Source organism: Typopeltis vanoorti, chromosome 13 (genome assembly GCF_054136105.1).
Source record: "Typopeltis vanoorti isolate ZY-2024b chromosome 13, IOZ_Tvanoo_1.0, whole genome shotgun sequence".
NCBI classification, from domain to species: domain Eukaryota; kingdom Metazoa; phylum Arthropoda; class Arachnida; order Uropygi; family Thelyphonidae; genus Typopeltis; species Typopeltis vanoorti.
Window position 1 is genome coordinate 29,371,644 of NC_143561.1, and position 24,639 is coordinate 29,396,282.

The window sequence follows — 24,639 nt, forward strand, 5'->3', positions numbered from 1 at the left end:
AATCCATCTATAATAAAAGCGAAATATGATAAATTTGATTGGGAAAATTACAGAGAGAATTCCCCTATTGAATGTTCCAATAAGATTTATGTAAGGATACTTCAGAAGAGGCAAAGAAAAATTGTAGAAGAAAAACTCGGGGGGAGAATAAACATGGTTCATATGAAATAGGAGTTGTCAGGATCCGATTTTCACTTTAAGACAGATAAATCGAGAAAGCATGGGAATAAAAGAATTCTTACTTAGGTTTTGTACATCTTGAAAAGGCAAGCAAAGATATCTAGAGAAAATCTGTTCAAAAGGTTAGTCGTATGAAGTAAATGGAACAATATATTGAGAAAGCTTAGTCTGTATTTAAATTGTAAGTCAGCAGTTAGAAATGAAGGAAGACAGTTCGATGTAAAATTGGACGTAAGACAGAGGAACAAATTATTCCTACTGTTATGCATTATCTATACGGACCACATCATGAAAGAAAGTGATAATAAACCTGATATTAAAAGTGTAAGATATTCAGCTCTGCTGTTTACTTTACGCAGATGACGTTAGACTCTTAAAGAGGTCCTGGGCAAGTCTTTGAGATTAAAAAAAAAAAAAAACGAGGAAAATAGGGACACGTTCCTTTCCATGCTATGGTCTTCATTCTCAAAAGTCATTTTAACTTACGGATCTGAGAGTTGGAGTAAAAATAAACACTTGACCAAGACTGGAAACCACGGATATGAAAAATGAGAAAAATTAAGGAAGCGAACAGATGGCATCAATGGCAGAATCCTATTAAAAATGAAAATATTAGAAAGAAACTTGACATCGTTAGCATGCAAGGAGAGCTAATCTCAGATTGTATGGTCACTTAAACAAATTAGGAGAAGAAAGCTTAGCAAAATAAGTGAGTGTGATGGCAAGATAGCAAGGAAAATATCCAGTGAATAACCAAGATCGAGGTGGATTGATGCAGCTAGAAATATCTTCTTTTTCTTCTCTCTCTCTCTCTCTCCAGCCTGATGGTTGGTGCTACTTGGCTAAGGAATAATGATAGAAGAAGGTGATTTCCCATTGCCTTCTTTGTATAACAATAAATATATTGTCTGTAGATATGTGTGTTCACGGAGCCAGTTTGCCTGATGAAAATCGTTTATTGGCAATTCAAATACTTATATTTGATCTTTCTAAATATTTATTTGAAATATTTTATTTTTTTCCGTGAACGTTGTTAATTATATTTGTTTATTCGCATCACACTAAACCTTTTTAATATGAGTGTATCGCCATATAGAAAAAAGTTTAGCTATCATTTAAAAACCAAACTTTTACTGTCTAAGATATTCATATATAAAATTTTTTACTTAAATGATACATTTCTATGACAATTAATAAATTATATTTGAGTATATATAAAAAGTAACTTCATTTTCTTTTAAATTCATTTAAATGGTCGTTTATTATTAAAAATTACTAGGACACCTTTTAAAAATTTATATATTGATAACTAAATAATGGTTCTGAAAGAATGAAGAATTTCGGTCAGTTCGAGTTTAGAATTTACTTCTGTTTACTTCTGTTTTTGAGTAGTGTAGTCGTTTCTTCAATGAATTACCGACGACGACGAAATATCGCTTCTCGGCCTTTTGGCTCAGATCAAGTGTGTAGTTCATTTTTGTTAACTTTTCCCATAAGTGATTAGTAAATTGTTTAGCTAAGCGCAAATTGTAGTATGTAGTATAGTATATATGTTAGCTCAGTTATTATCGGCAAAGCGTCTCATAGAGGCACTTGATAATAAACTACAGCAGCAGATACAGAATAAACCCCAGACTGGGGCAAGAACAACACACTCGGTGGTGGGAATAGCTTAGGCCCCCCCTCACCAGCATGGCTTTGCCGCGTACGCGGACCCTTGGAATCGAAGTGGAAGCTGATCTACGACCTCGATGTTTGGTCAAAGCCCTCATCGAAAGCGTCGGTGCTGAGCAGATTTTTGGGTTTACTCCCTTTGGTGGTGGCCGCTTCCAAGTAGTAGTAAGGAGTGAGCAAACAAGAGACAAACTACTTGCAGGATTCGAATGTAATGGAAAAACAATAGTTCTATTTTTGGTAGGGAGCATTACCAAACTACTTAGAATCCCCAGATTTCCTTTAGAATATATTGAAAGGGATGTAAAGATCATCCACGAAATATTCGGGAAATGGGGCGTTATACACAAGGTGGAAGTCCTAAATGACGCAGAAAACCCCAAATGGAAGTCGGGTGAAGTCCACATCTCCCTCGAGATGAAAACGCCCGTTCCCAACTTCATTATGATTGGATCCGCCAGAGTAATGATAAATTACCCTGGTATAAAAAAACAATGTTTTAGATGTGGTGCTTTCACTCACCTTGGGGCGGACTGTCCTAGAGTGAAATGTAAAAACTGCCTCAAAGCAGGCCACAACCAAGAAAACTGTGAGTCAGCTTGCCTGAAATGTGGGGTAATTGACCACAAAGTGGACACATGCCCATCCAGAACCCTTGCTGAGAGGATGGCTGGTGCAATCATGCCAGCAACTCCACCAAGCAATGGAAATGACACACCACAGGAATCTTCTCCTCCTTTCGAGGCTGCTCCTGATATAACAGAAATCCATACCTCCACGTCTAAGAAAAACCGAAAGGAAAAAAAAACTTCCACAAGCAGTAAAATCCAACAAGAAGAAACAGTCGCTATTGAAACCATCAATACCAATATAGATACTAATACAGATGATATAGATAGGGAAGAAGGAAAGATGGAGGTGAACACCAACACCTCCAAACGGCCATTAAGCCCACAGGAAGAAGAGTTGGTAACGCCCAAAACAGCAAAAGTATCTGAGACCGCCCACCCAGAAGTCCCTCACGCGAAAGCAGGGGAGACTCTCAGCCATCTCATCAGAGGTATCCCAGTGATGGCAGAAAAATTCAAAGAAGCGATAAAAAAAATAGGAGAACCTGAACTCCTCCTCACAGGAGAACATGGATCTGACATCGTCAGTGCAAAATGGGGTGATATTTTCGTTGATGACATCAGCAAAATCACCTCTGAGCAAGTAGAGGTAGCCCAGGATTCAGACGAGGAGGCAGCTTCGGCGTTCTTCATAGCTCTCTGCAAACTAGACATGGCCAAGGGAAGTGAGGTGGCCAAAAGAATAATAACTGCCCACAATAAAAGAAAGACACAGTAACCACCTTGTGGGGTTTCTGTACACAGCTTCACCGGTTTCAGCTATCACAGGTGGGGGAGGACCTGAGAACCCGAGCGGCGAAGGCTTACATCGAGGCGGTGCAGTTCCTTGTGAGCTGCATCACTCGGGCCGGATCCTTCCTCCACCTCTAAGTTTAACTTTCAATTTTTCCTTTTCTGTGTACTTTTTTGTTTTTGTTTTGTTACATGTTTCCGTTTTAGGATTTTTCCTTTTTTGTAAAGTGAAAAATCAACGACCGTTTTAGAAACGCCCCTGGGGGGCAAACAGCTAAAACAGGTCAACTGAGGCCTCTTTAACCTACCCTACCACTATGCACTCTATCTTTATTTCCTCTCCTACTATATGCTGACTCTCAGCCTATCTTACTCTACAGGCCGATGATGAAGATTTGTTGAACTCACAAATTATTATTACTTCTGCCTTATTATCCTGGCTCCCACATAAAAAGTAACTTAATTTTCTTTTAAATTCATTTAAATGGTCGTATATTATTAAAAATTACTAGGACACCTTTTAAAAATTTATATATTGATAACTAAATAATGGTTCTGAAAGAATGAAGAATTTGGGTCAGTTCGAGTTTAGAATTTACTTCTGTTTACTTCTGCCTTATTATCCTGGCTCCCACTGACCAGACGGAAGATCATACTTCACAGGATCATTTTTGTGAACTTTCCCCATAAGTGATTAGCAAATTGTTTAGCTAAGCGCAAATTGTAGTATATGTTAGCACAGTTATTATCGACAAAGCGTCTCATAGAGGCACTTGATAATAAACTACAGCAGCAGATACAGAATAAACCCCAGACTGGGGCAAGAACAACACACTCGGTGGTGGGAATAGCTTAGGCCCCCCCTCACCAGCATGGCTTTGTCGCGTACGCGGACCCTTGGAATCGAAGTGGAAGCTGATCTACGACCTCGATGTTTGGCCAAAGCCCTCATCGAAAGCGTCGGTGCTGAGCAGATTTTTGGGTTTACTCCCTTTGGTGGTGGCCGCTTCCAAGTAGTAGTAAGGAGTGAGCAAACAAGAGACAAACTACTTGCAGGATTCGAATGTAATGGAAAAACAATAGTTCCATTTTTGGTAGGGAGCATTACCAAACTACTTAGAATCCCCAGATTTCCTTTAGAATATATTGAAAGGGATGTAAAGATCATCCACGAAATATTCGGGAAATGGGGCGTTATACACAAGGTGGAAGTCCTAAATGACGCAGAAAACCCCAAATGGAAGTCGGGTGAAGTCCACATCTCCCTCGAGATGAAAACGCCCGTTCCCAACTTCATTATTATTGGATCCGCCAGAGTAATGATAAATTACCCTGGTGTAAAAAAACAATGTTTTAGATGTGGTGCCTTCACTCATCTTGGGGCAGACTATCCTAGAGTGAAATGTAAAAACTGCCTCAAAGCAGGCCACAATCAAGAAAACTGCGAGTCAGCTTGCCTGAAATGTGGGGTCATTGACCACAAAGTGGACACATGCCCATCCAGAACCCTTGCTGAGAGGATGGGTGGTGCAATCACGCCAGCAACTCCACCAAGCAATGGAAATGACACAGCACAGGAAGCTTCTCCTCCTTTCGAGGCTGCTCCTGATATAACAGAAAGCCATACCTCCACGTCTAAGAAAAACCGTAAGGGGAAAAAAACTTCCACAAGCAGTAAAATCCAACAAGAAGAAACAGTCGCTATTGAAACCATCAATACCAATATAGATACTAATAGACATAGACAGGGAAGAAGGAAAGATGGAGGTGAACACCAACACCTCCAAACGGCCATTAAGCCCACAGGAAGAAGAGTTGGTAACGCCCAAAACAGCAAAAGTATCTGAGACCGCACACCCAGAAGTCCCTCACGCGAAAGCAGAGGAGACTCTCAGCCATCTCATCAGAGGTATCCCAGGGATGGTGGAAAAATTCAAAGAAGCGATGAAAAAAATAGGAGAACCTGAACTCCTCCTCACAGGAGAACATGGATCTGACATCGTCAGTGCAAAATGGGGTGACATTTTCGTTGATGACATCAGCAAAATCACCCCTGAGCAAGTAGAGGTAGCCCAGGATTTAGACGAGGAGGCAGCTTCGGCGTTCTTCATAGCTCTCTGCAAACTAGACATGGCCAAGGGAAGTGAGGTGGCCAAAAGAATAATAACTGCCCACAACAAAAGAAAGACACAGTAACCACCTTGTGGGGTTTCTGTACACAGCTTCACCGGTTTCACCTATCACAGGTGGGGGATGACCTGAAAACCCGAGCGGCGAAGGCTTACAGCGAGGCGTTGCACTTCCTTATGAGCTGCATCACTCGGGCCAGATCCTTCCTCCACCTCTAAGTTTAACTTCCAATTTTTGCTTTTCTGTGTACTTTTTTGTTGTTTGTTTTGTTACATGTTTCCTTTTTAGGATTTTTCCTTTTTTGTAAAGTGAAAAATCAACGACCGTTTTAGAAACGCCCCTGGGGGGCAAACAGCTAAAACAGGTCAACTGAGGCCTCTTTCACCTACTCTACCACTATGCACTCTATCTTTATTTCCTCTCCTACTATATGCTGACTCTCAGCCTATCTTACTCTACAGGCCGATGATGAAGATTTGTTGAACTCACAAATTATTATTATTATTATGCTTTATGTGTCTTGGAGATCATGCAATTTTGAATCAGCTCTTACCAAAACAGTTCAGAGTCCTGCAAAAGTGCCGGTAAGGCTGCAACTGCACAGTAAGCGTTTCTTTTTCTTTCTTTTTTTTTTTTAATTTTATTTTTAGGTCCACATTGACAGATATGGAACAACAGCCAAACGAGACAACATTTAAAGAAGTATATCTGAAATTTATCAGACTGGGCGAACTACTCAACAAAAATTGGCCAGGAAATATGAAACTTTATGATACGTTTCTCCCGGCAAGTGTCACAGACGTTGACGCCGAGATTATGGAAGATCAGTCAGAATCGGCTAACCTCACTGCTACAGATTTTCAAGAAGTCCACGTACGTAAAAAGCGGAGAACAACAGATGAACCACTCAAAGACTTCACAATGGAACAAGATGGTCAAATTGTGAACTCCACTGCTTCTCCCAAAGAAAAGGTGTCTCCGATTATATTAAGAGAGAAGCAGAGATGGGCAGATTTAAGAACAACAATGTCCAACCTACACATTAGCTATGTAAAGGCCAAAAATGTGGATGAAGGAATAAAGATATATCCCACAACGGTGTTAGACTACAGGCGACTAACAAAAGAAATGGACAAGAGAGGTATACAATATCATACCTTTTCGCTCAGCTCGGAGAAAAAATTAAAAGTGGTCCTCAGTGGCATCTGTGAAGACATTGATACAGAAGATATAGTTGCTGATCTTAATTTACAGGATCTGCCTCCAGTTAAGGTCAGCAGTATGTACAGATCCATCGAGTCTCCCATGCCGTTAGTCTTCGTAGAGATCCATAACATATATAAAACTATCTACAACTTGAAAACAATCTGCGGGCTCATTGTCACACCAGAGTCACTCCGAAAAAGGGCATCTTCTGGGCAGTGCCATAGGTGTCAAAAGATTTACATAATTTCTGGCCATACCCAGAAATTATGTAAAGCTGAATTTAAATGTTTGAAATGCAGGGACAGCCACCTAACCAATATCTGCACAAAGCCAAAAACAACTCCGGCTAAATGTGCCAACTGCAGTCGCCCCCATCCTGCCAACTACAAGGGATGCATTCGGCACCCAAAAAATAGACGGATGGAATCAGCCAAACAGTCCTCTTCCTGTAGTACAAGAACACCAGAGGCCCCTGCACCACAGCCAGAGGCTCAGTGTCCACAGTCAGAGACCTTCAAAGATAGAGTGAACCAAAAGCAAACAAGAAGTTATGCTGACGTGGCCCGTACAAACAAATCAGCACCTGAAAACCTAACAGCTGTTATTACAGCCTCTCTAGCCAACATGCTACAAGACTTCAGCTTGTCCAACCCTTCAGCAATCTCCACCAAAGGATTTCTCCGTGAAACACAGGCCATCCTCACAGAGCTAACTGATGAGTAGAAATAAACTTATTCCAGCTTCTTTGCAGATCATTGCATGGAATGCAAATGGCCTAAGAAACAAAATTCTGGAACTTCAAGACTTCACTAACAGATATCAACCAGATGTTATATTAATCAGTGAATCACATCTAAGCCTCTCAGATAACCCTAAAATAAGGGGTTACAGCCTATACAGAAATGACAGATTGGTCTACAGAGGTGGCGGCACTGCCATCTTCATTAAAAACTACATCAAGCACAATTCGGTGAATAACCCTCCGACCACTAATCTTGAGATCACGGGCGTGGAGATGTTCATTAGCTCGGCTGGTAGACTGAAAATCTACTCTGCTCACAACCCACCCCTAAAAACTCTACTACACTCTGACCTAAATGCCATCTTATGCATCAGAGAATAGTTCAGTTTTCGGCAACACCATAGTACTGCCCAGTAAATCCACAGAATTGTGGAATACATCACCAGCTATAACTGGCGCTAGTGCACAGAGCTGTTTTTCTAGATCTGTCTAAAGCATCAAACTTTTCTCAGCCGGTATCTCACTAAAAATGATTCATCTAATCCATTCATATCTTCAGAATAGATCAATGCAAGTAAAAATCAGCGGTTCTATATCCTCCCAGCGCCACATCTTTGCTGGAGTGCCCCAGGGATCTCTACTGGCTCCATTGCTGTTCTCTGTATACATGTCAGACATCCCGTACAATCCGATGACTTCCATTTTGGCCCTGTATGCGGACGATACAGCAATACTAACCAGATCTGTCCTACCACATCTCATCACCAGAAAGCTTCAAGAAACCTTCTAAAGTTGGAGGGTTGGTTCTCCAAATGGATATTGGAGCCAATGTCTCCTGCAGGAGATGTGTTACTATTCAATACTAAAATTCCCTGTCAGATAGAAACAAATTACCTGGGTGTAATTCTTGACAAAAAGCTATCTTTCACCCAACACATCAAGTCTGCGTGCGTAAAGGCATCTAAAGTCACCACTCAGATCTATCCTAATTAATAGAAATAGCAAGCTAATTAACAGAATCAAATTGCAGCTATACCAGATGACGATTTGTCCTATAATCACCTATGCCTCCCCAGCGTGGAGCCACACCTCTAATACTAACATTATCAAAATACAACGAGTGCTTGAGAATGATTCTGAACGCCCCGTGGCATGTTAGAAACAATCAACTTCATAGAGATACAAATATTCCCTATATTTTCTCTTTCCTACAATCTTTAGCATCTAAGTTCTTCCTAAAGACGTTCGTACACCACAACGATTTGGTTCAGCAAGCTGCAGCATACGAAGCAACGGACACATTCAAACATAGAAGACCAAAAGCTATTTGAACCTCCTGTAGCGATGCATAATCTCCATGCCAATTCAGGGGAGCAAACTGCTCATAAATTTTACCCTAACTGTAACCATAACAGATAGCGAGGAATATCAAAAGCATCTTGCTTCATCCCTAAAGACATAAATGTCAATTGGAAGAACTTGGTGAAGAGATATGATCCATAATACATCCAGGGTAACAGATGATAATGCTGTAGACGGTCTTTCGGCCACTATGGAATGGTCTAGGGATTGTCCTAATTTTTAGAGATGGCTTTACTTATTCAGTAGCTAATGAAGGGATAAAGAATCAAGGACTCAGTCCATCTCCCCCCCCCCCCCCCAAAAAAAAGGAAGAACTTACATGACTTGTAGGCTTTATGAGTAATTATTGAGTTAAATCAATCAAAATTTAAGGCTAACATTTTAATCATACTTTTTATAAAACGAAAGTATTCTTGAAAAAAAAAGACCCATTGGTTATCCTCTCTTTCTTTCTCCCATGAAAATCAGAATCTTTAAGCTCACTACATAAGTTGAATTCAGGTGAGTTTCATAGCTGAGGCAGGTAGAGATGTTATATATTTATGCCAAAAGAATGAAGATTAATGTTATCCCAAGAACAGAAATATGTTTAACAAAGCCAACAATGACGTCAATGTAACTCCATTTTCAACCAGTAAGAAATAAATATGTTTTAATGTCATTGAAATTAACTATCCTCTTACTATGGAGATTTTTTGAGGGGGATAAGGACGAAAGAATATAGTACTACCGATTTTTTTTCCCAATATACTAAAATATCATTATGTAATGTGTTCTCAAGCTGGTTTATGTGCATTGTCGTGTAGGAAAACCACAATTTCCCGTGAAACTAAATCCAGTGCCTCCGCCTAAGACTCATTATCTTAGCCTCACTTAAAATTCTGAAACATGCATATAAAAAAACTGTAATACAGACATACGTTTTGCTACACGTGTCGATTTGATCATGAGGAAGGTTGGGACTTCGAAGTCTAAACGTCCTAACACGATAAATCTTGTATACGAATGGTTAGAGACAATGTAATTCCTGAGGAACAATGCAAGACTAAACATGTCTTATTCATTGTATTGGCAACAATTGTCGTAATCTTATTTTCCTGTTAAATATATTGTTTACAAAGTTCTTCCAATGTCCAGATAATTTAAATTCAACATCCACTGCTAATAATTGTGCCAAGTGATCAACGCATGATGTGTCACTAACGTTTAAAGATAATTAGCTGTCTCTCCCTTGATTATACTCACTTATCACACACAATTCTCTTACGAAATACTAATTAGATGGTTTAAATTATCTATTTTCATTCACTTCTGTTAATTAACACACGGTAAAGAGTTAAGAGAGAAACCAGCTCTCATCGACACCCTTCCATTTCGACCAATTACTTTATCTTTTTGGATTTAGGCTTAAGCCATACTTTGACATCCGCTGTTGATCTATTCGTTGTTTATAAGCTACTAATAAATTTATTCCACTGTTAACATAATAAGCTTTACTTAATCTCTCTAATACCTCATTTCAAGAGTATATAATAGATATTTTGTTGTTTTTCTTTTTCAGTAAAGACAGGGATCTCCTAGTGTTACAAGCATCTCGCGATAAGATGACTTTGCTACAGGAAGTGCTTTAAACTCATTTAACTGTGAGAAGGTTCATTATTATTACCAACAAGTCTGAAGTTTACAAAGTTGACAATTAGATGTGATTTGCATGCACATTTCCTTTAAATTTCGTCTAACAAGTCATTTAAAACTAGCAGTCAAGTCTCGTATTGTTACAATCTGTTTGTTATCATGGAAATCTTTCGAGCTGCAAATTATCTTCACTATAATGGTACTTATCCATTTAGTACTGATGATTTATTTGGTAATGCTTCGTTGAAAGAGTTAGAGTGCTACTTGAACTTTAACAACCAAACATATCCTGTGGAAGGTAAGACGATATTTTATTTTCTTTATAGTTCTTAAGATTTACAAAATTGTGTATCATTATCAGGGTTTATTCAAAGGCAAAAGCCCCTCAAAGATCAAAGGATAAATAACACTCATCTATTTATCTTTGGTTATGATTAAAGAGTTTACTAAACCGGAAGTTCAGAAAATTTATCGGATGTACACTGTGTGAACAAAAGTATGTGATACATGATTTTCGCACATGTTTTATTTTTAACTTCGTTACTTTTGCCTAACCTCCTAAGTACGTTTTTTACTAATACTAATTATGGTAGAAAGTTCCTATTTTTTTTGTCTGCTTTATTTGAAATATCATTTCTTGACATCATAGCTCTTACGGTACGATATAGTGCAAGATATAGTTGATACTCAGCTAATTCGTTTCCATAGAAACGAATATTCAAATGTTAGTCGAAAAGTAGAAGCGAAATATACTCATGAGCAAAAACATTACTGCCAACCAACGAGACTATACTATCGGAAACATGCCGGTGGTTACTGTATCCTGGTATCGGGATTGTTCTCATGGACATCACTGGATCCCTTCATCTCAACTGAACACACTGAGATTGCTTCGGACTAGACATTGTCCTACACGGTGGCAATGTAGCCCAATGAATCTAATTCTTACCGCAGGAAAATACTCCAAGCCACAAGGCTGGCACTGAGCAAGCATGGCTGCCTAATTTTGATTTGAATCCTCTGGACCACTTATGGGATCATGTAGAACGCAGCATCCGCCTGTGGATGTCGGTACTATTCTCGGTTGGTAACCTCCAAGAAGTTATTCTATCTAGTTGGTCTAGAATTCCACATGACATCTTTCGTGGTCTAGTAAAGTCAATGTTATGTACGGTGCAAGCAGTTTTCTCGACCAGAGGAGGCCAACACGCAACTAGGTAGGTGATCATTATATTTTGGCGCATAAGTACATCTCCTGTCCAAAAAAGAAACCGAATTTTTCGAAAATAGAAGAAACTGGTGGCGGCACCTGTTGTATCTTTTTTTTTGTGGAAAGCGGCAACCTTCATTAGTGTTGTGTCAACTGTTTATGACATTTGTTTCATTAGAAGCCGAGTTATAGTGCCAAGAGTGACAGTCTGTTTTGATTGAAACGAAAGGTGGGTCGTCACGATATTCATGCCGTATGCGACGAATTCTCGCTATCAATCGCTTCAAAACTTTGAGATAAAACTCAACATTGACCGTTTGGCCAGGCGGAACGAATTGTTTGTGGATAATGCCCTTGGAAATCGTAGAAACAAATCAGCATTGTTTTTACTTTTGAATTCTCCAAGCGATTTTTTTTTTTTTTTCGGATGCCCTCTCTTCTGGTGGTCTCCACTCAGCACTCTGTTTCGGGCTCATACTCAAAACACCACGTTCTTTCGTCATCAGTGACGATCGTTTCAAGGAAGTCTGAGTCCTTATGAGCAGTTTTAATGAGGTCCTTGCGGTGCTCAATTCGGGAACAAATTGCGAATTCAATTTACGAAGGCCCAAACTCTCCGTCAAATTGTTGTGCATAGTTGATTTTGGAATCTCCAATTCATCTTCAATCAATCTCACGGACGATTTCGTGTTTTTTTTTTTTTTTTTTGATGAAATCACGTACTTTTTGGATGTTAACTTCGCTGATACCAGTTTTTGGACGGCCTTTTCGTCGTCCTCAAGCGTCTCGACCCTTTGAAATTGCTTAAACCACTTGTAAACTTCAGTACGGGATAAGCATTCATCACCGTATGCTTTTTGAAGCCTTTGATGCGTTTCGGTAAAACGTTTACCAAGTTTAACACAAAAGTCAATCGGAGCTCTCTGTTTGAAACTCATTTTCCGACCGTTCGTCAAAACCCGCTGTCACTCTTGGCACTATAACTCGGCTTCTAATGAAAGAAATGTCATAAACAGTTGACACAACACTAATGAAGGTTGCCGCTTTCGATAACAAAAAGATACAACAGATGGCGACACTAGTTACTTCCATTTTCGAAAAGTTCGGTTTCTTTTTGGACAGAGGGTGTGCATCACGACTATATTTTTTTAATGTGACCACATGCGCGAAAACTGAGGATGCGGGGTTCAGTTCGTAAACATCTTGCACAATTTTTGACTAACCCACAAGAGTAAAAAAAGCACAATTCTTTTCAACATTTCCCCATCCTCCTTTGTACTCTATTACGATTTCGTAGGTTTGTTTTCACCATCATGTTTCCGTCTTTTAATGACGTCAACCATAGGTCATTTCCAGTACGCTAATTGTGAAAAGGTCGCGCAAGGTGATTAATAATAGCAGCCTATGACAAACATCCCGAAGTCATTTAGCCCTAAACCATGTCCTAATTACTGCCATTGTAAACACCTGATCATCAACCTAATAATCCCTTACCTCCATATATTGCAGTACCACTGGATTTGTTAACGTAGTAAGTTCGGGACAAAAAACAGCAAAAAATCATTGGTATCATAATTAGCAGATCAGCAGCATAGAAGAACATTGCTTCGGATATTGCAGTGATAAGTAGGATTGCAATTCATAGGTTTATAAGATAACATTTTTAGGCTTTTAAAGTTTAGAAATTTATGAGTTCCTTGATTTCTTATTGTTAATCAACCCGTCCTTATTCTCCACTCAAAATCCAAGAGAGAAAGATTATATTGGAAAAACTAAATATCGCTGTACAGGCTGATTATGTTCACACTTGAATACAAGTGGTGTAATCATTTGAACAATAATTAGTGTTTTCAACGCAATTAATAGAATCAAAGATGTTGATCATATTAAGATGATATCCACCAAGATCTCACCAAGAATACACGTTTCCCCCATATTTTGTACATAACCATTCCTATCATCGTTGTCTAAATTTAATGGCATTTTCACGTTAGAATCACACTGCTGTGATTCCAACGTCAGCTAAATTTTGATGATGATCATTATTATTTTACCATTAAATATTCATAATTGATAGTCTGCTCTAAAAAGTCTCAGAAGTACACCAAAATCTTATTAAACTGAAGAAACATGGCGATAGCAATACATATCTACCAACAATACTCAGAAATCAAGACCCACGGTAAGTGTTGAAGCCATTCTAAGCCAATGATGGTACTGAGTCGCTTACCATATTTGCCAATGATTCTTCAGTTTGTTTCCTACGCGATGATTGAGAACAAGTTATACAGAACTGCAATCAACATGGAAGACCCAAACTTCTCTTTGGTATATCGCAAAGTGACTAAGAGCTTGTTTTCAATATCTTGTCTTGATTGAGAAGACAAAGAATGCGTAGTTATCCACTGCGCATCACTGCTTTCAAAACAGTGTTGGATTAACTTCATGACTCTGATAATTATCGAGTCTGTTTATCGCAAAGCAACGTCTATGAGCAGATAGTACAACGTGAACATGAGAGACATACCGTAGAACTCTCTACCGTAGAACATTAACAATAGCAATTAATTAAACGCCGTGGGTTCTTGTTTCATCTATGTCGTTTGTAGTACGCAACAACGTCACGTTATTTAGCATTTTAAATAAATAAATTTAAAAAAAAAAACCAAGTCGTGATAACGATGACGTCACTGTACAAGAATGTATCCAGAAATACACTTTACTATCTCGTCTTTATCGATGTAATTGTCTCTAGAATTAAATTAATAGGTCTCGGATGGAGGTGGAAGAGTTTATCTTTTAGTGATCAGAGAACCATATACCTGACGAATAATGGGCGTTTTGGAGACTTGTTGCTAAAGCAAAAGTAATCAAATAATGAAAATAAGCGGATTTATTATTTGATGCTTCATACATAATTTAAAGACAATGCAGCTTACCATTTTTGTTTATGCTTTAGGACGGATATAAATATTTAAATAAATATTTTTAATAAAAAAAAATTGAAACATTGAAGTTTGTTATAATTTTTAACTAATAAACATCATCTTTCGTAATGAAAAACAAATAATATGCCCGATTCTCTACTCATAATAATAATAATAAATATAAGTAAAATGGACGTTATGGTTAGTAAGTGGTTAGCATATCCAACCAACAAGCTGCGGGTCAAAATCTGCCGTATACATGGATATTATTATTATCTCTAAAATTATAAGTTGCAATGTCACTCAAGATGTTTATTGTATGTGTAAATATTTTAGCAGATCAATAAAAGTATTATCATATCAAAAAAAAAAAAACTCCCTCGATAATAACGTATCTTTTTATTACTATTATTACTATTATTACGGGCGACTCCAGGGAGTCTTTAACCGCTGACGCCCTTTTATTCCCTATAGAGAGGAGTAACGTAGCCTTTTAGTGCTATGTATATCAATATTCTGAATACATTGTAATAAAAGTAATATTAGTATTAAGCATATCAGCTACAATATATACGTGTATGTAACGGTATGCACATATGTGCTCATGTGTATATTTGTAAATAGCATCAATAAAGTTTGAGTTTGAATTATTAAAAAAATATTATTATTATTATTATTATTATTATTATTATTATTATTATTATTATTATTATTATTATTATTATTATTATTATTATTATTATTAACAAATATTATTATTATTATTATTATTATTATTATTATTTGTTAATAATATTTATTTAAAATATTATTATTATTATTGTAATAAATTATTATTAAAAAATAATTTATCTTTAATAATAATTTAGAATCGAACTTTGAACGGTCTTTCTTCGGGTGGTCTAGTGCTGTGGATGCAAATGCCATTTCCATAGTACTCAGACTTCTAAGTAAATATAATAAATACAAAAAGGATATTTTCGTGTGCTCAGGTCTGTCATCATTGGCTTTTAGAGTAGAAAAGTGACACTGGGATCACCTGAGAGTTAGAAGAGGAAGAAAAATAGATAAAGTGAGATAGTAAAATAGGAAAGAAAGAGGCTTCAGTTGATCAGTTTTAGCTGGTAACCCCGGGTACTACTTAAAATTTAAAAATTACTTTAAAATTAAATTTAATATTATTACTTTAAAACGAAAAGTCAAACGGTCGTTTGACTTTTCGCTTTTAAAGGAAAAGCCCTTCCCCCGAAAAAAAAAGGTAAAAACTAGGGAAAAAAAATCTATAAATAGACATACAATAAAATAGGGAAAGAAATTGGAGGGATAGCTGGATTAGCTGCGAGCGGGCTGGGAACCGCCTCGGTGTTGACCTTCGCTACCGGGATTTGTTTAGGCCAACCTCCTCCTCCTTATCTCCGTATAAAATCAGATGAAACTATTTATAATGACGACAATGAAACGAATAGTATAGTAGTGAGATTTAAAACACCTGTAAATCAAGGATGCCAACTTTCATTTTCGCCTGCATGAGGTCAAAAACTGTTGATAAATCCGGTAAACAATATAAGAAACGTTTCTTAATGCAGTGGTAGATTCTATTTTCGTTTCTGATCTTTTTTTTGTTTGGATTTTGTATTACGTAATACTTCAACACAGTAGTGCATTCAGGATTTAATCTTGGGGAGGGGGGGGAACCGAGTTGAGTAGACGATTTGAGAATACACACTACGCATCGCATACGACCTATGACTGAGCATCTGCAATGATCGCTAATTCATAAATAGTATAGAAGTAGAAGACACTATACAACATAAATAAAAAAACAACGAATTTTAATTAGGAAAATATTTTTGGAAAATTTTCTAGTGTTTTTTCCATTTTTCTTTGGGGACAGGGCCCTTTGGCTCCCCTCTGCGTGTGCCACTGCTTCAACAAATTAATCAGAGAAATTAAATTAACTTTAACTTTATATAAATCAAGTGGATATTAAATCTAACATTATTTCAGAGTCGAATACAGAAACTATGAAAGTTTCGTCTAAAATTTGACCAGCGAGCTACGGAAATACACTCTCCGGCATTTACGAGTTGCTCTAACGCGGACCTTATAGAAGACATGATCGCTTGCCCAAGCGTCCATATGTTCGCCTTCTATTTGTCCATTTTGGTAAGGTTTCACTGGCCTGACAGCTGTTTCGAACTGGTTGTTTCTCCTCAGAGGCCAGGCAGAAACCTTAAGAGAGCAAAAACTCTTGTTCAGTACTAAGGAACTCGAATTGTCGGAGAGGCGTATTTTCCGTAAGCGAACTTCCGTAAACAAACTCGCTTAGCACTCAACGAGAGTTTTTTGCTCTCTTAAGGTTTCTGCCTGGCCTCTGAGGAGAAACAACCAGTTCGAAACAGCTGTCAGGCCAGTGAAACCTTATCAAAATGGACAAATAGAAGGCAAATATATGGACGCTTAGGAAAGCGATCATGGTTCGAATTCCGCCGTGGACATGGATGTTTGTGATTGCCCGTGGTAGATGGCGTTGGCATAGTTGTAGTTAGTTGAAGGGTTGTAGAGTAGGTGCCCTCCCTCATGAGTCTTTGGACTCCCTGGAAGTATTACGTAATAATAAAAAAATATAATTTAGAAATAAAAGTTACACTATTATTTTTAAAATATATAAAATAATTTCTTTGATAAACTGTAAAATATGCAAAGATAGTACACATGACAACAAATTCATCCAAAGTAATAAACAAACAAAACATTATTTGTTTGTGCCCATTAGATGTCGCCCAAATTCTGTCCCAGAATTTGGGCGAACATCTAATGACTACCTCTCTAGCTTGTCGTGACGTCATATTTTGAGGGAAATCCATATACTAATAGCTTCACCAATTTTCATCATCTGTCATATATTGCTAAACATACTTCAAAGTAGTCTAATAGAACTACTTTAAATTTCAAGTGATGAGGGCCCACTTGGTCACAGTGAGAGGAACATAACATATTTTTTTAAATGCAATTAATAGAGTAAAGATTTAAAATATCTCAAAAATAATGCTGAAATATCTAATTTTCTTTTCTACAAGGTGTGTTTTCCGTGTTCTTTAAGCATCATTTATATAAACCTTTCTGTCAAATATGGCAGTGAAGAATTATTTCGAGAAAAGTCCACTAGATGTCGTGCTTCTCCCGTTTGTAGTCCATTGCTGAAACACATCACAAGACCTGCTGCCGAGAACAAGTCAAAAATGATTCATATTAATAACAAAGACATCTAAACATGTAAATATTGAAATATTGCTGAATAAATTCATAAATTTCTCGGTGAGACATTGAAGATTCACTGTCCTTTTGGGTAAATGGATATCATTTATAAAAATTTAGTGGCATTTATGTACGCAATTCTTTATAGCTAGTTAAAATAGGCTTTAAAAATAGATTAAAAACCATAAAACTTAATGTCAACGTATTTTGTCATTTGCATGATCGATATAATAAAAATAGTTCTTTTTTCTTTTTATTTAAGATGGATATGCTGTTATATTGTTATGTTTCCGTGGTAAAAATAGGTTATGCTTGCGTATACCAGTTGGTGGTCAGCGTAAATTTCCGATGTTAGCAGACACAGACGAATATGATGTCACGTTCCCATAGCAACGCCAATCACTGCTTGTGTATACCAAAAGAAAGAGGATGTCATGAATAGCGTCAATGAATTACTTTTAAAATCTGAATATTTTTCAGACCGCTGAAGCTCCAGTTAATCGATATCATTTCAGAATTTAAAACAATATTTATCTTTCTAAAGATTTATTTCTTTAACCTAAGAATATTTAAACTGAAAACAGTGACGTCAATTACTGCAAGGTAAGTTTTATAGGCACTGTTATTAACACGGAAAGTTGTTTTCAAAGCCCAACTTCTCTTTTCTAACTGACATGTCACGTTCGTCTGTTTCCTGTTATTTCTTTTAGTTTGTGACCACTCGTCATTTTCAGAAAAACCGGAAGTATTAACGTTAATCTGGATCTTAAGAAACGAAACTCAACAAAAGTTGAATTCACAAGCAAAGCACTTCTGATACTGTCGATAGCGACACCTAGATGATAATATATATTTCACAAATACTTTTTTTATATAATATAAAAGCTTTCGAAATTAAACATTATTATTTTAAAAACGTAGTAAAGTGTAAGCTCCATCTATCGGTGTTAATTAGAAGTGATTGAAATTACGGTGATCAAGCAGAATTTTAAAATCCAGTGCTACTGTATTTTGTTTATAGTTTTTTTGTTTTTTTTCCTCCTTAGCTGAAAATTTAAACTAAATTAATATTAGATGTCATTATTCTTTGTTGCACTTTCTGCAGGTTGAATTAATAGATGTTCAATTAACAAATTCCAGGAGAAATAAAACTTAGGTGTCTTACTATCCACAACAAAAGTTTTCTTTTATATTTTCTAGGAGAGGATATGATTGTTTATTTTTCTCTTGTAGATAATAATATAAGTAATATATTTACTTATAATTTAATATTTTATATTTTAATTTGATTGAAATATTTTAAAAAATGTTATACTTTTAAAAAATTTAAAAAATCTTAATACACCTTTAAATGTTTTATATCATAATATTACAATTAATTTATAAGAATTAAGATCACAGGTGTGATTTTACGATGATTATTTGGGAAGTGTCCTTTTTAGGACTTCCAGGGTAACGGATTGAAATGTTGCAGCCAGTGAAGTTTTAACTGAGGCTTGTTGCTGTTATTACCCAGCCATGACTAGAGCTTTCAGCTCAATAACACCCCATCCACACAGATTTTCTTCATTCAGATGACGGGATATAACGTCAAGGACTCAGTCCATCTCCCAGTTCTTTTAAGAACTTTAAGATCACAGGAGTGGAAGTAATCACCAGCTCCACTGGCAAACTGAAAATCTACTCAGCTTACAACCCTCCCCAAAAATCTCTACTTCACTCTGACCTAAATGCCATCTTATGCACCAGAGAGCCCACCATTATTGCCGGGGATCTGAAGTCCAAGCACCAACAAGAATGGTTGCATCCTTTACAATTACTTAGGATCAAGCAACGCTGTTGTGGCAGGCCCCACCGAACGAACTCATCTCAGTAAGTTCGGCACTGCTGACATCCTGGATATAGCTATCCAGGATGTCAGCAGTGACGGGATCTAAGCTTACAACCCTCCCCAAATATCTCTACTTCACTCTGATCTAAATGCCATCTTATGCACCAGAGAGCCCACCATTATTGCCGGGGATCTGAATTCCAAGCATCCTGCTTGGAATTGTACAATCACCAACAAGAATGGTTGCATCCTTTACAATTACTTAGGATCAAGCAACGCTGTTGTGGCAGGCCCCACCGTACCAACTCATCTCAGTACGCTCGGCACTGCTGACATCCTGGATATAGCTATCCTTCAGGATATTAAACTTCAATTCAGCATCATATCTATAGATGAACTATCATCCGATCACAATCCAATTCTACTACAGCTGGGAAATCAAGAATATCTATGTCCTCCTTCTCACTCCTACATTGCATGGGAAAGACTGTCAGCAGCACTGAAGGATTATATTGGACCTGTTCCTCACATACGCACAAAAGAAGAAGTAGAAACTGCAGTTACAAATCTCACACAACAAATTAATTCTGCTATAAAGATAGCTTCCTCCTACAAATCTGCCCGCAAGCCAGATTGTTTGCCTGAAGACATCATTAACTTGATCAGAGACAAAAACAGAGCTAGGAAAAGATACCGTAACACGTGTGCACCACAAGATAAAATAAATCTAAACAGATTAAATGGAGCAGTAAGAGATGCACTCAGAGCCCATAGAGAACAAGTATGGGATGAAAAGTTATTCTCCATTTCTCCTACTGATCACTCCATCTGGAGACTACTGAAAAATATCAAAAACAAAGACAGATCCCTTCCCCCGATATTCTCTGACCAGGGCCTTGCTCACACAGATGTAGACAAAGCAGAAGTTATAGCACACAACTTAGAGGAGAAATGCAGGCCTTCGCATAGAAACCTTGACTTTGACCACATATATACGATTCACAGCAAGGTCAGACACTCACTCAAACTTCCTATCTCCAGCACTGACCATAATGCACCAACATCACCTGCTGAGATATATGACATTATTAAAAAATTAAAGAACAAAAAAGCTCCTGGGCCAGAGAGCATTACTAATCGAGTGATTAAACTTCTGCCCCGAAAAGCAGTAGTGCACCTGACCAGTATAATAAATGCAATTTTAAGATTTCACTATTTTCCCTCCACCTGGAAACTGGCTGACGTAATTCCTATACATAAGTCAGGCAAAGACCCACACCTACCGCAAAATTTTCATCCAATCAGTCTTATCTCAAATCTGGGTAAGGTTGCAGAGAAGATCATCCTCTCACAACTCCAAACCTCAGTAAATTACCTAAACATCCTCCCTAAAGAACAGTTTGGTTTCAGGCAACACCATAGTACTACCCACCAAATCCACAGAATTGTGGAATACATCACCACCAGCTACAACTGGCACCAGTGCACAGGCGCTGTTTTCCTATACGTATCCAAAGCATTTGACAAAATCCGGCATTTTGGACTCCTGCACAAACTTATCTCAGCCGGTACCGCACTAAAAATGGTTTATTTAATCCATTCATATCTTCAGAACAGATCAGTGCAAGTAAAAATCAACGGTTCTACATCCTCCCAGCGCCACATCTTTGCTGGAGTGCCGCAGGGATCTCTACTGGCTCCATTGTTGTTCTCTATATACATGTCAGACATCCCACACAATCCGATGACTTCCATTTTGGCCCTGTATGCGGACGATACGGCAATACTAACCAGATCTCTCAGACCCCATTTCATTACCAGAAAGCTTCAAGAAAACCTTCTAAAGCTGGAGGGTTGGTTCTCCAAGTGGAGATTGGAAGTCAACCCCCAGAAAAGCTCAGCCGTTCTTTTCTCAAAAAGGCCAATGTCTCCTGCAGGAGATGTGTTACTATTCAATACTAAAATTCCCTAGCAGACAGAAACAAATTAGCTGGGTGTAATTCTCGACAAAAAGCTATCTTTCAACCAACACATCAAATCTGCGTGCAGAGGCATCTAAAGCCATAGCTCAGATCTATCCGCTAATTAATAGAAATAGCAAGCTCAGCAACAGAATCAAATTGCAGTTATACCAGATGTCGATTCGTCCTATAATCACCTATGCCTCTCCGACCTGGAGCCGCACCTCTAATGCTAACATCATCAAAATACAGCGAGTGCAGAACAAGTGCTTGAGAATGATTCTGAACGTCACGTGGTATGTTAGAAACAATCAACTCCACAGAGACACAAATGTTCCCTATATTTTCTCTTATCTACAATCCTTAGCATCCAAGTTTTTCCTGAAGACGTCCACACATCCCAACGATTTCGTTGAGCAAGCTGCAGCATACGAGGCAACGGACATATTCAAATATAGAAGACCAAAAGCTATATTAGCCTCCTTTAGTGATGCATAATCTCCATGCCCATTAAGGGCGAGCAATCTGCTCATAAATTTTACCTTCACTGTAACCACAACAAATAGCGGGGAACATGAAAAGCATCTTGCTTCACCCCTAAAGTCATAAATGTCAATTATCAAAAAAATATAATTTTTTTTTTTTTTTTGCTAATTTAGGTGAATTGCAAATTATCATTTCCTATTAAAATGACCTTTATTCCGTGAATTCATTTGTCTAGAGAACGATAGAGCTATTTTATTTTCCCTCTCTTGGAAGTACATTTTGAAACTTAATACATCATTATGTCATATGATCTTATTTGATTACTTTCTTCTCTCCGTTATTCTTAGTTATTCTAATGGCAAACGTAATCTTCTCACAGCTCTTGTTTTCATTTAATAAGAGTTTTTCTGTTGACAGGAGGTGAATTTAATTACTCTGACAGGTCTTGCCTTTAGGCCGACAGTATTTATTCTCCGGTGGACTCTTAGCCTTGCTCAAACAGTGCTTAGAAGTGCTCATTCTACCAGTCTGGCTATTCAAACTGTCAGTGTAATGCTTGGATGGCAATGAATGAACATTCATGTCTTGAATTTCATGTTCTCGTTTCATTATTACAGTGAAGTCTCTTTGAGTTTGGATATAAACTGCATTTTTTGAGTGTGTGTGTGTGTGGGGGGGGGAGTTATAAGCATTATCTTTGAAACAAACAGCATATTTACATATGTTTAAATGCACGGCATTAAAAAATGAATAATAATAAAAAAAAATTTTTTTTTTTTTTTTTTTTTTTTTTTTTGGTAAACACAAGAAGGAGATGTCTCCACGTTGTTCATAGGTTAGGCTTGCATATCTTAGATCTAGGCCTGCGGTACCAAAGTTTATCTATTTAACAAAGAGTTAAATTCTTCTGTATATCATCAAGAATTCTTAGGGAAGTTTTGGGTGCACTACATTAAATGCGAGTAAAATATTCCAAGGCTGGTTGGATTTGAGGCTTATAAAGTGTTACAAATTGAGTATGAAAAAAGTAACGTTTTGAATGGAACGAATAAGATAGAGACGTTTGTTATTTTGGCAGGGGGGGGATTAAAAAGGTTAGCGTCCCCGTTCTGTATTAAAAAAAAAAAGAAATGACTAAAGGTGGTAGATCTCCCCCGATTTTCTGGATAAATTTTATCTTCCTGTGTAAGACCATTTGCTTTCAATCTCTCAAAAAGTAAACAAGAAATAGAAAAAGAATGATGAACTAGTATTCAGTTAAATCGAAGAGTAAAGTGGAAGGAATAAAAACCAAACAAAACAAATAAAAACAAACGCGACATTCTTAGCAAACATGAAAAGAAGGAAAATATAATGCAAGTAGTAAGGAGGCAGCGAATCGAATCCATTCTAAGTTTTCGATATTATTGAAAGTTCGCGAGAAAAACGAACGACTCTGTTCTTCCCTGATGACACCATCGTTTGTTAAAACTAAAGTTATCCTCGAATTGATCTTTCAAAACACTTGGTTGATGTGTTAATTAATTATCGGTTTTTGTTGATTGACAGATTTCAATTATTAATAGTAAAAACTAAAACTTGCAAAAAAAATGATTGATTAGCAAAACCCAGGTGAAATTTTGCCAACATTTAATTAAATAATAAAAAAATAGAGTTACAAAAACTACAAAACATCACCGAACACGAAATGCACAAACTACAATATCAGCTTCTACGCAAAATTGTCATAGTAGCGCCACCTACCGGCTTATCATTCTCCGTCTGTTTCTGCATGTAATAAATGTATTCCTTTACGCCACCTGACGGTATTTATTGGAAATCCATCAGAAATTATAAATATTTGTTTTATAAATGATAATATTTATGGAATGAATGTTTCTCTTATATCTACGTAAGCAAGCTGTAGTTGTGACAGCTTCCCGTTTGTGTTAGCTGCACTATAGGGATGCACTGTGTCTGTCTTAAGATCACCAAAAAGAAAAACAAACTTTGTCGTGAATTCTCTTTGTGTTGCTAATCCATAAGTGCCTTCTGATGTTAAGGGATTAAACCGCTGGCTAATCTTGCTTACCGATTCTGAATTTAAAAGCGATTTGAGTGGATTTAAAATAGAATAGATCGAGGAGTCTGTATATGTAGATTATATTCATGCTTGATAGAAGTTTAAGTAATTTATTTCATTGTTTGGTTTATCAAAGCAAAGTCTTTTCATTGGTTGCAACTACAGACGCTTCGACCAGCAGGAGACACGTCCGTGTTGGTCACGCACCTAGCCAATTACATTCAGTTCACCGATCTCAGCACACTGACTGTGGATTGCTCTGTTTTCTTTATGCGGTGTCTCAAAAATTAAAGATCTGGCTTACGATTGAAGGAGAGTTTACCGAAGCGTAAGATGTAACAATGGCGATTCCAGTTTGATAAAGTAAATACGGCGTTGGGTATAGGGGTTTGTGTCAACGTTGCTTCAATTGATTGATTGATTTCTACACGTGTGCGCAATAAAAATTTTGCATGCCAAACTCTGATCCAATTATACGAATGAGAAGGTACCACTTATCAACTCATTTTAATAAACTAAAAAAGAAAATAAGGTCGACCAGAGAATGATTGGATACAGTTAAATACTGAAACTGGAAACCCAGCAGGTATTTCATTAATACGAAATAGTCATTT

At 37.4% G+C, this 24,639-nt stretch overlaps 1 protein-coding gene across 1 annotated transcript in view; it reads left to right on the forward strand.

The window, feature by feature from the left end:
• The window catches only part of LOC150100020 (diuretic hormone receptor-like), a 335,961-nt gene that overhangs the window by 69,592 nt on the left and 241,730 nt on the right, over positions 1-24,639 (forward strand). Inside the window, exon 2 of the mRNA XM_090403216.1 lies at positions 10,217-10,588. Within this exon, the coding sequence (XP_090259342.1) occupies positions 10,450-10,588 (139 nt within the window). The 5' untranslated portion in view covers positions 10,217-10,449. The remainder of the gene's footprint in view (positions 1-10,216; positions 10,589-24,639) is intronic.